Below are 13,432 nucleotides of genomic sequence, written 5' to 3' on the forward strand. Positions count from 1 at the left end.
ACACGCGTGTGCCTCACCCGCCACGTCGCCTCCTTTGATTCTTTTTGTGTGACGGCTCGGGCGACTCGAGCATTCCACAGGCCTCTCTAGCAGAGAGTGGCTCTTCCCAGAGCGCTCACGTCCTGTCTCTGATCCTGCCCTCTTCCCTGTTATGTGTGCAGCACTATCTGTCGAGAACTGGCCTCTTTAATCAGCGGCTCACAGTCACTTTCAAAGGAGCTTAGATCCCACTTTTGGATGTTCTATCTACTTTATCCCTTTGGCCTAATCTGAGAAAACTTAGGCATTGTCTTGGCTGAACTCCTCGGCAGCTCACAATTCAGTGTAGATACAGTCTTGGCTCCTGGAACACACCTATGATTATTCTCTAAAGCAGAACCTGACATTGCCTTCATCACCTTCCCTGCTTTCTTGGGGCACCATGGTGATTTCTCTGGACCAGCCTCCTCAGGGTTTGCGTCAGAGATACTTAGGGTTCTTCCTCTCCAGAGTCACCTTTGTAGCTGTGATAATTTACCCCTTGCACATTACACTGTCCTTGTTAAGCCCACAGTGTTGTGTAACTCACTGAGTTTTTTCTACTTCCTACTCTTAACCCCATTTTGACTATATGTATAATTTCCTTTCAGCTTCCTAGTCTTTTTTTCTCATCTCATTTTTATTTTATGAAAATATCTATCTCCCCTCTCATTCAGGCAGAATAGAAATGCTTGACTTGTTTATCTTCTCTATAAATCATTATTATGTTACGTTGACACATAATGTCTGCCTTACGCTGTAAACTTTACAAGTACAGGTTGTAAACATTAATGTCATTCTGCACAGCGCTGAGCACAATGTCATGACCACTTCAATGCTTTTGATGATGATGGCGATGATGAGAATGACCACATGATGCTGTTCTGGTTTGAAAATATCACATAGGTAGTCCAGTGCATCTTTTTTTTTTTTTAATGAGTTGTTCCTCATTCTATAATGCTGTCATTCTTCATTAGCAAAAAAGGTTACTGTAAGTTATAATTAGTGTTTAGTGCCCTGTCAAATAATTAAGTGTAATAAAAAGCTTTCAATGAGTTTAATGTTAACATGGTATAATTAAAGCCAAGTCTTGAAATGCATTAGGTTGTCCATTATGTCAGACATCTGATGCTTTCTCCCCTCTACAGCTGAAATTCTCAAATGGTGCTTATAGCAATGTCATCGTCAAAGACAAAAAACTCATTATCAGTCTGAGGCAGAATGGGCTTGGCAGTGTCCAGCAAGGGCAATATTTTAAAAATTAAGCAGATCATTTCTACACATCTACTATTTACTGATAAGGAAACAAAGATGTTGTGCGACTTGCCCAGGGTCACATGGTGGTAAGTTACTTTTACTTGGTAGTGAGAATTGTGGCTTAGGATTATACAGAGGTGATTATCACTACTGCCATTCCCTCTTTTGGAAGTATCAGATATTTGCTGTAAAATGATTATTTTTGTCTTTTCTTGATGAGGTGGAAAAAACAGGTGCAAAATAAAAGAACACAGTTTGTATTTAGCTTTTGCACTGAACACTGGTTTTAGGAGGCAGGGCATCACAGTGCCTATTTTAAGGCTCAAATACTGAGGCAAGGCAGAAATCTCACCATTTTCTCATCAGAATAACTGGAATGTGCCTAGATACTTGGCCATTTTGAACCCTGCTTTCTCTGACCTTCTCAGGCCTTCTCTTGTGCATGTCGTATTATCTTTTCTATCCACAAGGATTCTGAAAAAATTCAGCAGAGTGCAAGTAGCCCCTGAAATAAAGGCGTCATTCAAGGAACAAAGAAGTAGAAGGAGGGCTCCAATTAAAATGATGAAAATCTTTAATTTTTATTTAGGTATACTTGTACGGACACGTGTATATACAAATACAGATCTTATGGGTTTGTCTGTGTGTGTTTTGTATTGTTTTTTTTTTTCCTTTTTTTTCTTACATTTTCTTTTACGTTTATATAATGTCAGCATTTCAAAACAGCACTCGAGTAAGTGCCAAGGAACTGCAAAGCGGGCAGTACAAGCACAGGACCACACGGAGCTGGACTTCACACCCAGACGCACACACAATGAGTGGCTTCAATGGGGTGTCGAGAGTAAAGCATGGAAAGCGGATTTTGACTCATGGGCAACCTCCAACATGCCAGCATCTATTACACTGTACAGACAATGGGGGCAAGCCCATTGTAGGGAGATTTGTCTCACATCTGAGCAGCTCTGGGGCAGACGCATGGGAAAAACTCAGTGATGCCAAACCAGAGACGGACCTGTCCATTCACGGTTCTGGGGGAATGCAAAACGCGGGAGGAAGGCGAGAGAGAAAACATAAAGATAAGAAATAAAAGGGGGTTGTCGGCAAACGAGGGTTTTCGTGGAGGTGGTTTCCAAAAGAAGGAAAAAAAAAAAAAAATCAGTGATCACAGCTCTGGGAGCAATGAATGGAGGGAAAAAGTTTAAACTGCTTTTTGTTTTTAAATTTTGGGTAAACTAATAAAAATGGCTGCTGCCGTGGCTAAGGCACCAGAGAAAAACAAAGTCCCTTAAAACCCGCAGGTACGGCGGCTCTGCCTTTGCCGGTGACGCGGCGAGGAAGAGCCCTCAGCTAACCTTCTCACGGGAGCGGGTTTGCAGTCTTTCCCATGCTTTGGCTGCGGGTGACAGTGACAAGCCTCTTCCTGGAGAAAAATGGAAACAGTCATCTACGAAAACCTCCCCCCACAAATAGGAAACCAAAGCAAAGCACAGAACCGTGACTGAAGTCCCTAAAACCTTTCAGACCAACATGCTGGGGTTGGGGGCGGGAAACACCACAGGGCTCCAGCATCAGACCTTGAAAACTTTGAGGACCAACTATTGATCAAAAAAAGTCATGTTGTTCCAGGTCCCAAGATGGTGGAGTCTTAAGATCGGGAGGGCGACGACCACACGTGAGTCCTGTATGGAGCAGCGTCTCAGGCCGCTTGGGACTCTTCTCAGCCACGTATACATTGGATGTTTCAAAGCCTCAATGCATGTTTTGTATCCTGAAAGACTATTGTTCTCACTTACAAAAGACATAAGAATCAAATTAATACTTTATTATCAAACACTATATACAACAGAGGTTGCTAATAATACAGAGTTTAAAGAACGCAGTTTTTTTTTCTTTTTTAACGTTTAATTTTTCTTCTGCCACCCAAGAAAGTACAGTACAAAACAATAGCCTAAACTAACACGGACTGTTACCTGGTCTATTAAAGGATACACGGTATCCACTAAACAGACAGATCCTTATTTCCCTGCTTCACACTGCAAAGCCCTTGGCAACCAGGGGCAAAGGTCGCTGGGGTTTGACTAACTGGGGCTGAGAGGCAGTGAAAGCTGCCCTTCAGATTCTGAATTGGTTTTGAAATTAAAAGCTGCTACAAAGTTGCGTCGACATCCTCCTAAAGCCCCCTGAGGGTTGTAACACCATCACAAAAGGCCACCAGCACTTTTTGGACAAAATGAAAACTGTCTGATACCAATCATCCTGAAAACTCCATGGCAAGCTACCTACAATTACGTCACTTACAGGTAGAGAAGCATGTTTTCTACTGGTGTGGATAGTCTTGCTTTTTTTTTTTTTTTCCTTTTACATTTAATCTGTTGGGGCACAATGGTGAAGTAAAGGGGTCTAATTTCACCGTGAAAAATGAAAGACAATGGCAGAGAGGGCCATGAGTAATTATTTCATCATTTGTTAGAGACAAATGCTAGAAAAACCACAGAAGTCACCATTTCTAAAATGAAATTAGCGCTGCTAATGTAGTTATGACTAAACTGGAATCATTACAGGATCGTTTGATTTCCTTGCGGTCATACAACATGCAGTATAATTTTGGTTCTGACTATTGATCCATTTTAGAAGGTATCTTTTTTCCCCCCTTACCCAAATCCCACCGGACCAACAAGCCTGTAACTATTAATAAGAAAAGAATATTACTGAGTATTACTGAGAGTCCCGAGTATATAAATAGTTAATGCAAGAAAAAAAAAAAAAATCCAATGCTGTGAACTTTTGTTTCAGTGAAATGGTGGCTGCTCTCTGTGATAAGACTGCCACTCCAGAGACGTTCCTGGTGTCTGGGGGAACAGGACTGGTTCCATCTGCGAGGCTGGCAACCGCAATCACGCGGTTCCAAGTCCTACTCACACGGTTCCACATGTGAGCAGACGGAGCCTGAATATCCACTCCAAATGGGTCGGGTGAGCCCAGAGTACATTCCAACGTGTGCACAACTCTCCAGGGAGCCGTACCTTTACAGCTGTCTTTCATTCACATATTTTTCTAATTGAGAACTACGCACAGTTCTTTAGCAAATTCCCATTCATAAAGTCTGTCCGTAATATGACCCCCCCTTTTTTTAACATGTACATTAAAAACAAAATTTTTTTAAAAAATCCATATTGTGCTGGAATGCTTCCAGTTTTTCACATCTTGCATGATCCTTGCATTTTATTGGTTTTGTTTTGAAAGGCATGGTTTCTATTGATGTGTCCTGCCATAGCAAAAAAAAAAAAAAAAAAAAAGGCTTGATTTCTTTTCCATGGGTCTGACACTTTTCCCTGTCTCGGCTTTCGGAGTTCAAAGTTCCTGACACCCTCTGCAGTAGAAACCCCCAAGGCTTGCATTTCCTGGTAACATCCCGGTTGGCTGATTTACTATCCTCTCGCCCCACCCCCACAATGAAACAAGATAACCCCCCATATTTCTAAATGTATCAAGGGATACCACTTTTTTTCTCACAAGTTTAAATAGGACAAGCATATATACTCACTCTCAGCATAAAGTATATCTAAATAATGTATTTTCTATTCTAGTGGATTTTTAAAAAAATATTTTGTTAAAGTCTTTGGGACTCCATCCTGTTTATCTCCCACAGATAAACACATGTTCCCCCTAGGCTTCAGGCTGTATCAGAAAGGGAAAGGATATAAAATCAACTCTTGAATTTTCTCTTTCCACAGTTTGGAATCTTTATTCCAAATTTCCCTTTAGCCCTCCCAAGTAGTACAGACTGACTCTCCCGGGAGCAGGGGTGTGCGCCGGAGTCGTGGAGTGCGGAGCCGAGCGTGGGCACTGGGCTGGGAGTCGGGGAAAGGCCACACCACACTGGCGCTCCAGCAAAGCCAAATTTCGTCCCCTCTGGCCCCTGACAGCCTTTCCTTGGTACACGTGGTCCCCCAGAGGAGTATCCAAAGCTATTCGGTAATATACTCATCGACCCTGGCTTCTCAGCCTCGGGGAAGGTCACTTTATTCGTAAAAATGCCTCTTTCAGGTTCTTAAAAAAAAAAAAAAAAGGTTGTAGCACCATGGTGATCTGTATTCAAAGGAAAAAAACCAAAATCATCTGGTGTGCACTGCCCAGTCACCAAAAAAATTAGAGGCACTCATCACACGCGCATGTTCCCCACCCAGCCTAGCTTTCTGCTTTCTCGCGGGCTCTGTGCTAGCATTCGGCCCCTGACCCGCCTCCCAGCCCAAAGGCTTCCTTTACGGAGCACAAGTTTTGCTGCCAAGGATGGTTTAAGACAGTCACCTGTAAAGGAAAGAAAACACAAACAAAAAAACCAGTGTCTCAACCTTTGAGAAGCCTGTGTGTGTATGCGCTCCTAGAGGAAACGGTGTAATCTGATCTCTGTCCTTAATACCTCCCCTCTGGACTCCACACGCTGACACTGTGCCCTGCAACGTACAGTCCCGAATAAGAAGGCATGAGCATCCTGGGCCAGGGAACACCCCCCGGGCCTCCCCGCCCCCGTGCGCACTGGTGGCGGGGGAGCGCTCTCAGGAGGACGCACAGGAGCGGACGCCCACTGGGGTCCCTCCCACAATCTGGCATGTTCATCTGGAGTCCGTGCAATTTGGAAAGGGGTGAGAGAGGGCAGGGGCCGGGGTGGGGGTGAGGAAGGCGGGAACTACTAAAGCACGCCACCACCACCACCCACCCCCGCAAGCCCCGAATTGTTGCTTAGAATTCAGGCTGAAAGAAAGAAAACAAAACAAAACAAAAAAAAATCTGACATCTGCCAAGAAAAAACCAATATCAAGTCCTTTCTTAGGATGAGCAGTTAGGTGGATCTCTGGCGTTCCAAGACCCTGATGTTCTCGGTGACAGGTGACGGGAGGAGACTGTGCTATAATGTCAAAAGCATCGCCAGGAGGAACAGCAGGATCGCCAAAAGGCGGCTGGGTATCCTTGGTGTTTGTGCCGCGTTCTCGCCACGGGATGGCTCGGCTGACTCATGGACGGTGTCATCTGTTCAAACAGAAAGCACACGTTCCAGTGAGATTTCACATCCTTAATAACTCTCTCTTGCAGCAGCAGCCTGCTGTTCGCAGACCTCGCCACCCTCTGCAAAGTAGGGTAATGAACCTTGCGCCACCATTGACTTTCATGTCTGCATAATCACTCATTATTTACAGCAAACAAAAGGAGAGGCAGAGAAAATTGGACTTTCTCGGCAACATGAACGCTTTCCGTAAAAACTGAGGCGGAGAAAAACGTGCATGCGCTGTAACCTCTGGCCCGTGAGCTGCTTTGGCCCGCTGGCAGTCAAACACACCATGCGCAAACCTGACGTCTGAGCGGGCCTTCTAAACCCACCAAGCCAGGGAGAAGAAAGTAACCGGGCGGGGGCGGCAGGACGCAGTTAATGCTGGCATATTAGTGGTTAATCGGAACGCGACGCCCCTTTCCCTCTTTTCAGCGGTTTCATAGGATTAGTGTTGAATGCCTGGTTGCTGGACGTCTAGATGCATTTTCAAAGATGAAGAATTAAATGATAAAGGAGCATTTTAACTCAACGATATGTGATGCTCTCCGAGCCTAAATAAATCGGTGCCCGCTGGCTTGCCTACCATTAGGAATCAATTATGGTGCTATTTCTATTACAGACCCTGTATCTTCAGGATTAAATGACTTGAACTTGACTATTTTTATCAGGCTGAAGCTGGGCACATACATCATCAACGTGGATGCAAATTTCCCCCTAAATAAAATGGATTAAGTGAAGTAAGCTTCTTTTATTTAGCCATCAAGTGTTCTGGAAGACTGCCTCTGACTCTGGACCGCCTTCCGGAGCAGCATGATTAACAGGCTTAACTTGGAGACAGGAACTCTGCAGCAATTAGCACCCAAGGAGGACCTCAGCACGCTCTCATGTCATCCGCCTCCTTCCTTCCACTGGCCATGATCCCTGAACTCCACTGGGGCCACCAGCGGGGTTCTCTGGTAGATTTCATTTTAGCATCTGTGGGGCTTCCTGTCGGAGCTTAGGGATCGGCAGGGTGGGGAACAGCACCAAGTGAGACTGTCCAGTGGTTCCCATCTCTGCAGACCTCAAAGGGTCATCCCTAAACCCCAGCTCCAACCCCTGGATGGAGTCACTCTCTTAAATGCGTCTCTGTTTTCACATCACGTCACATGCCTCTTCTTTACCAGGTAGAGCACCCTCCCTTGTTATTTGTCCTAAAGCGACTGCCTTTTAGCCTCAGGCTGGCTTCTACTCGAGCTGGGCGCTCCCGGGCTGTTTCTGTTCATTACTTTCTCTCTATCAACTTAGAAACGTGTCTTCTCAGCGCTGAGGCTTCTGCTCTTATGTGTAGAAAATGCTGCTGTCCCCACGTGTAGAAAATGCTGCTTCCTTGTGTCAAATTTGCTCTCCTCTCCTGGACCTGAGCAAACCTGCATGGAGTACCTACTGGCTGAGGAGACTAGAAAAGGTTAGGAAGCAAGAATGGGGCGTTAAATGGATGCAGAGGGGAAGAGAAAGCCCCCACGTGATGTAGTCAAAGACTTGTAGACTCTGCCCTGCTCGTAGCCTTGCAGATTCACTGAATCTGGAGTTAGGAGGTGGATGTGAATGCCCTTGAATAGCCCTGAAAAGAAAATCCAAATCACTGTCGTAAGAGCACCAATCCATTGTTATGTGGAATAACAGAGGACTTGGGGCTTAACTATGAAAGAACCATAAACCCTGAGCATTCTAAGGGTTCATTTTGAAATACCACTCGTACTGATAGACCTGAAATTACATCAGCCATTGGGTTCCTCTCCGTCTTACTTTCACTAACCTATTACCCAATCCTCTTCCTTGTAAAGTTGGGTCGTGCACTGATGAAAGGGACCCAAGTAACAGGTAGACGCTCAGTGAGCTTGAAGGGGGCCCACCGTCCCCACCGGGTCAGGGAGCTCAGCGAGGGCTAGCCATGCTCTCGGCCCCCACGGCACAGACAGGGGCCTGACCCTTGCAGACCTTTGAGAGGAAAACTTTGGTTTCTCACATGAGAGGAGCCACAAGACCAAATGTGCCTTTGGAGCCTAATCTCTTCCTAAGCCACCAACCAGTAAACTACCATCTTGGCCTCAAAGGGGGAAAAAAAACTCAGTCCCTTAGGGCATCAGGGCTTGTCTCTCTCACCGTAACACGCTAGTCCTGGCTTGGGATTCTACGAGCAACCTGTGATTAAACAGGTCCTCGGTGCTGGGCAATGCCCTGGCCTCCAGGAAGCGAGATGAAAGCTAGGCTGCCATTTGGGTGAAGTCTGAGCAAATTTCAGAATTCTAAAGAGGAAGTCACAAGCCAAACCTAGCCCAATAGAAACTGCACCTAAACATGAGAGAATTTCTAAAACTGGAAACAGAGAGCGTGGCTTGGAGGAAGAAAACACTTCTCTTTGGAGGCCAAATCATGTCTCGCCTCCTGGTACAGCAGTCCATACCACGAGGGTTTCGGCGGTTCACTGAGAGAATGCTGGCGATGTTTCGGAGCATGTTATGTGGCGTATTTCTGCCCTGAGATCATCCTGTATCCCTGATGACAGGAAATTGGCAGGCAGAGTGTGCAAGCAAACAAACAGAGGGACACATTCCGAAGACAGGTGAATTAGTATGCGTTGCTGAGAACATGCAGCGGGACCCTTCCAGCCTTGCCGGCTTCATGAAGTCGGTCTACACTCAACCGTCCAACACCGTGGGGCAGAGCTGCAAGCCTGAATTTCCTAAGGCACTCGGGGAAGTAGCAAGTCTGTGATTGTATTCATAGAGCCGGGGATCATAGCTCAACCTTGTCTTACTTTTTTAGTGAAGATGCTCACCAGAACGCCCGTAAATACAGTCCTCACTGCCCCCAAGGAGCTTTTCCTACATGTACACCTGCACAGCCATCCCCAACACACAGGGTCTGACCGCAGTCTGTCCAAGGTTTGCAAACTTGTATCAGCTATGAGTGCTTAGATTTGGGGGCTGTTATGGATTTAAACGCCCAACGAAAACACAGCCTGTTCCCCCAAAGACTGTGAAATAGGTTCACATATGAATGCATCTTAGGATCATGCACTTTTATCATTAGTTGAATTCAAAGGTAATTTTCCTAATGTTGAAATGGTCCTCTGTGTGACTCTTTATTACCAATAAAAAAGAAAAAACATGCAATCTGTTATACTTCTAAACAGTCAGTGGGCAGTGGGATTTACCTGGAAAAAAAAAAAAAGATTACTGGAAAGCTCTGCCTACAGTATGCACCAGCGTGCATCAGAAAAACTTAATTCAGGGTAAGTTATGTCTGGAACATGCCCAACGCCACCAGTCAGCTTCCACGCAACTTGTGAACAAAGCCCCGATGATCAAGTTCTCTGCGTGGACATCTCCGTCAAGCAATGGTAAGAGAGTCCTATGTTTATACTAACGTAGGAATGGGAGTTGAGAAATACGAATATCACCCCTGGCTCTGGGTATAACCAGCTCAGTTACTAAAGGAAGACTGTAGACTCCAGGGTCCTTAAAAGAGACCTCCGCTCACTCACAGGTCCTACCACGGCCCACAGCCTCAAGCCTGGGAGGGGTCTGGTACCTTGAAAAGCCACAGGAATGCTTCCAGATTTCCAGGACACAATTAAAATGTCTCCCTGTCAGCACTCATTCCTTGCAAGTTTTCTAAGGCAGCTAACGGATCCCTGGGGAGCCGCTAAGGCCTCTGAGAGCTCATTGTACATGCGTCTCCCTTGCACAAGGGGCCTGCCTTCGAGAAACAGAAATGCTTGGAGAGAAAGCCCGACTCTTCCCGTCAGTTACAATGTGGAGGCTCTTGTGTGTCCGGAGGCACCACGTCTATTCGGATATTTCCCTAAGGCCCACCAACCGTGTGTCCCAGCAACAGTACTCAAAGGATAAAGCAGATGTCACACTTGTTTCCTGTCCAAGGCCGTCAGAAAGGTAAGTCCCACTGCAAACAGGTTGGGGTGGGGGGGGTGCTTATGCCTTTCTGGGAAGAGGAAATAATTTTGTCCTCAAACTTTGAGAGCTTCCCTGGTAGCACAGTTGGTAAAGACTCCGCCTACAGGGATCCTGGTTCGATCCCTGGTTCAGGAAGATCCCCTGGAGAAGGGAAAGGCTACGCATTCCAGTATTCTGGCCTGGAGAATCCCAGGGACTGTATAGTCCATGGGGTCACAAAGAGTCAGACACCGCTGAGCGACTTTCACTTAAGCTTGGAGGTAGTCCCAGGAGATGGGTAAGGACATGAGTGAAGTTCTCGAGCAGGGCGGGTGAGGAAAGGCAGCCACAGGTAGGCGGGTGTACAGGCGCACACCTCAGTGAAGACTCCCCGGGGGCTCCCCGCCCCCGCCTCACAGCCTAACTGCAGTCAAGAGCCGGACTGAGCTCATGACCCAATAAATGGAGACTTTACAGATTTACGTTAGCCACAGTAAGCTGCAGTGCAAATGCTTCGGTGAGTCCTTCAGTGGGCTTTATTTTTCTCCATAGTGACAGGGAAGTTTGGGTGTGTGGAAGATGAAAATTGTAGAAAAATTTATTTATCCTTAATACTTGTCTTGCCTCGGTAATCAAGGGTCACATCTGGCACGACAGACTACCATGGATACATTCGTGGGAGCAGCGGGAGCGAGAATTTGTGGTGTTAGGAGGCAACGTGATTATCCTTCTCGGGCCTACTTCTATTGACAATGGCACAGATAATATTCGAAATAAAATGAAGTCCTTCAGAGCAGTTCAATGATGCCTGTGAATTTCTAGAGAAAACTAGAGAGGCTGAATTAGTTGCTATTTTGTGCAACAGTCTGATTACTTTTATCCGAAGATTGGGATCTAATATGAAATTTTTATAAGCGCATACAGTAGAAATTTTCTTTGAATTATATGAAAACAGGTCCATTAATAGTCACAGTGATTCACCAGCATGCTCAGAGGGTATGGTACAAAGAAGTGAGACTGTAGCATTCTGATGGGGCTTCTACCCTAGGGTGCTGCGTTATATCCAACCCACGTCAAGAGAAAAGCAAAGTCGTAATTTGTCTAACATGCATTAATTACACAGAGAGACTGGAGGAATGAGGTAGAAATAAGGAACATTAGCATCGCTAGCAATGAGCAAAAGCAGGGCAGCTACGGCATGCAAACATGCAGGGAGGAAGGAAGGAAAAAAAGGACGGAGGCACCAGAGAGATGCACTTGTTAAAAGAGATTCTCTAAGCATACTAACCTGCTGGTTCTAATGAATTTTCTACTTTGTCGTTAACATCGAAAACACGATCATGAACACCTATAGTTTTCATACAGCTATCTATAACAAAAATAGAGATAACAGCCAAATATGTTAGTGAAGACACCCTTTAACTCCCGTTTCTTTTTCTTTTCTTTTCTTTTCTTTTCTTTTTTTGCTTTCTTTCTTTCTAATTTTTCCTCTTATTTATGGAGAGATTGGTTTACAATCAGTGGCATGTATCCAAATGCCAGAATTGTTCCCATTTGCTGTGCACGTACAACAGTCTGAGAAACAACAAGTTAGCAACTGCTGTGTACTTAAAAGCATCATGGAAAAAAAAAAAAACCGATGAGAAAAAATATGATGGAAACTAAAACATGGAGGTTGATATACAAAACAGATACCACACAGGATTTACAGTAAAAAACAGTTTTACCGCCGTGAACCAGACCACACAATAGTGCATGCGCAGTGAAGCCACCCTCAAAGACACTCATTCGCGGGAACTTACTTGTTGGCCGCACAAAGACTTTGAGCTTTAGACAGGACCGCCTTCCGTTATCCGGGATTGCAGAGGCTGTGGGGGAGACAAAAAGAGAGCGAGGGAGAAAGAGAACAGGACCAGATTACTCTTCGTTTTCAAATGCAAAGTGTCTACAGCAAATTCTTTCCTGAACAATGGGAAGTACTCTGAATTCTTCCCAGAAGGTGAAACAGAGATACTTCTTAGATGGACACTAATGGCTAGAGAAAAGGGCTGCTTTCCTAAGCCTATCTGTTCCTTTCCATGAGATGAAGAATCACGCAAGAACACTGGTAATCTGCAGGAAGATACTTTGGATCCTTATTTCAAAGTCTCTGCCGTTTAACTAGCTCTGTAATCAGTTTTCTCTACAATAAGAAGATAAAGCGTGAGTCCCTGGGGTACCCTTTCCTCTACTGCAGGAAAAGGGCCCACACACCCCTGGAGCGCAAGGTGAACGTGCTGGTAAAAACCAGTCCGCGACAGCTACAAGGCCAACTTAAACATGACCCAGTTCTGCTGGGGAAAGCAAAGCTTCGTCTGTCCTGAAAGCCTGTCTGTCAGTGTTTTGCAGGTAATTCAATTAGAGGTTTTACTCCGAGCTTGGCTCCACATTCTATATGACTAAACCGAGCCCAGCAACTTCCATCAGGCGATTATAAGTACAATATGCTATTGAGAAAGCGCCGTGTTGCAATGGTACATTTATTTTTTAAAGGCTTGCCACAGAGAAGGATGGAATTCATAAAGTGGGCTTACCAAAACATGACAACATGTTTCAAGTTATAAATCATTTGAGGAAGAAACTTTCTTCTCCTTTTCAAGATAATCAGACTGTAAACTTTCCTTGTGTTTGAAAGATTATCTCCCCTCAGTGCGCCCAGCATAATGTCAAAGGGACTTCCAAGGCAGTAAGACCCTTAACAGTCACATATGTTTACAAATGCATCCTAGAAATGACGACGATTAGCAATGGGAGCTGCGTACTTCCCTCCCTGCGTGTCTGCTTCAAGTGTTTCCTTTGTTCAGAAAAAGCAGATGCTATCAGTCAAAACGCACATGGCTCCGTTAGTTTGGTAATCTCCTCTGTGTTTGGTGTGCCTTCTCTCACCCCTTTGTTCTTACTGTCCCTCACAGGGGGAACCCAGAAAATTAACATGCTGATTTTGTAGGCGAGAGGATTCAAGCGGCAAAAATTCAAGACTAACTTTCCAACCATCTCCTTGTGTAACTCCAGGCCCACACCCTGGAGGAGAACCGATCAAGTCACCACCCAAAGGACATCAAGCTGGAAGGGACCCTGGTGTCGCTCTTTAACACCTGTTGAAAACTCTTTAATTCTTAGACCGAAGTAGATA

The 13,432-nt window shown here is 45.3% G+C and overlaps 1 protein-coding gene across 2 annotated transcripts in view; it reads right to left on the reverse strand.

Annotated features, from left to right (window-relative positions):
- Positions 1 to 1,831: 1,831 nt before the first annotated feature.
- EFNA5 (ephrin A5) overlaps positions 1,832 to 13,432 on the reverse strand; it is a 292,897-nt gene continuing 281,296 nt past the window's right edge. Inside the window, exons 3-5 of one of the 2 annotated variants that reach the window (XM_004009108.5) lie at positions 12,063 to 12,128; positions 11,549 to 11,629; positions 1,832 to 6,303 (exon numbers count right to left, since the gene is read on the reverse strand). In XM_004009108.5, the coding sequence (XP_004009157.1) occupies positions 6,182 to 6,303; positions 11,549 to 11,629; positions 12,063 to 12,128 (269 nt within the window). In that variant the 3' untranslated portion in view covers positions 1,832 to 6,181. The remainder of the gene's footprint in view (positions 6,304 to 11,548; positions 11,630 to 12,062; positions 12,129 to 13,432) is intronic. The other variant, XM_012179028.4, reaches the window with a different exon arrangement.

Source organism: Ovis aries, chromosome 5 (genome assembly GCF_016772045.2).
Source record: "Ovis aries strain OAR_USU_Benz2616 breed Rambouillet chromosome 5, ARS-UI_Ramb_v3.0, whole genome shotgun sequence".
NCBI lineage: Eukaryota > Metazoa > Chordata > Mammalia > Artiodactyla > Bovidae > Ovis > Ovis aries.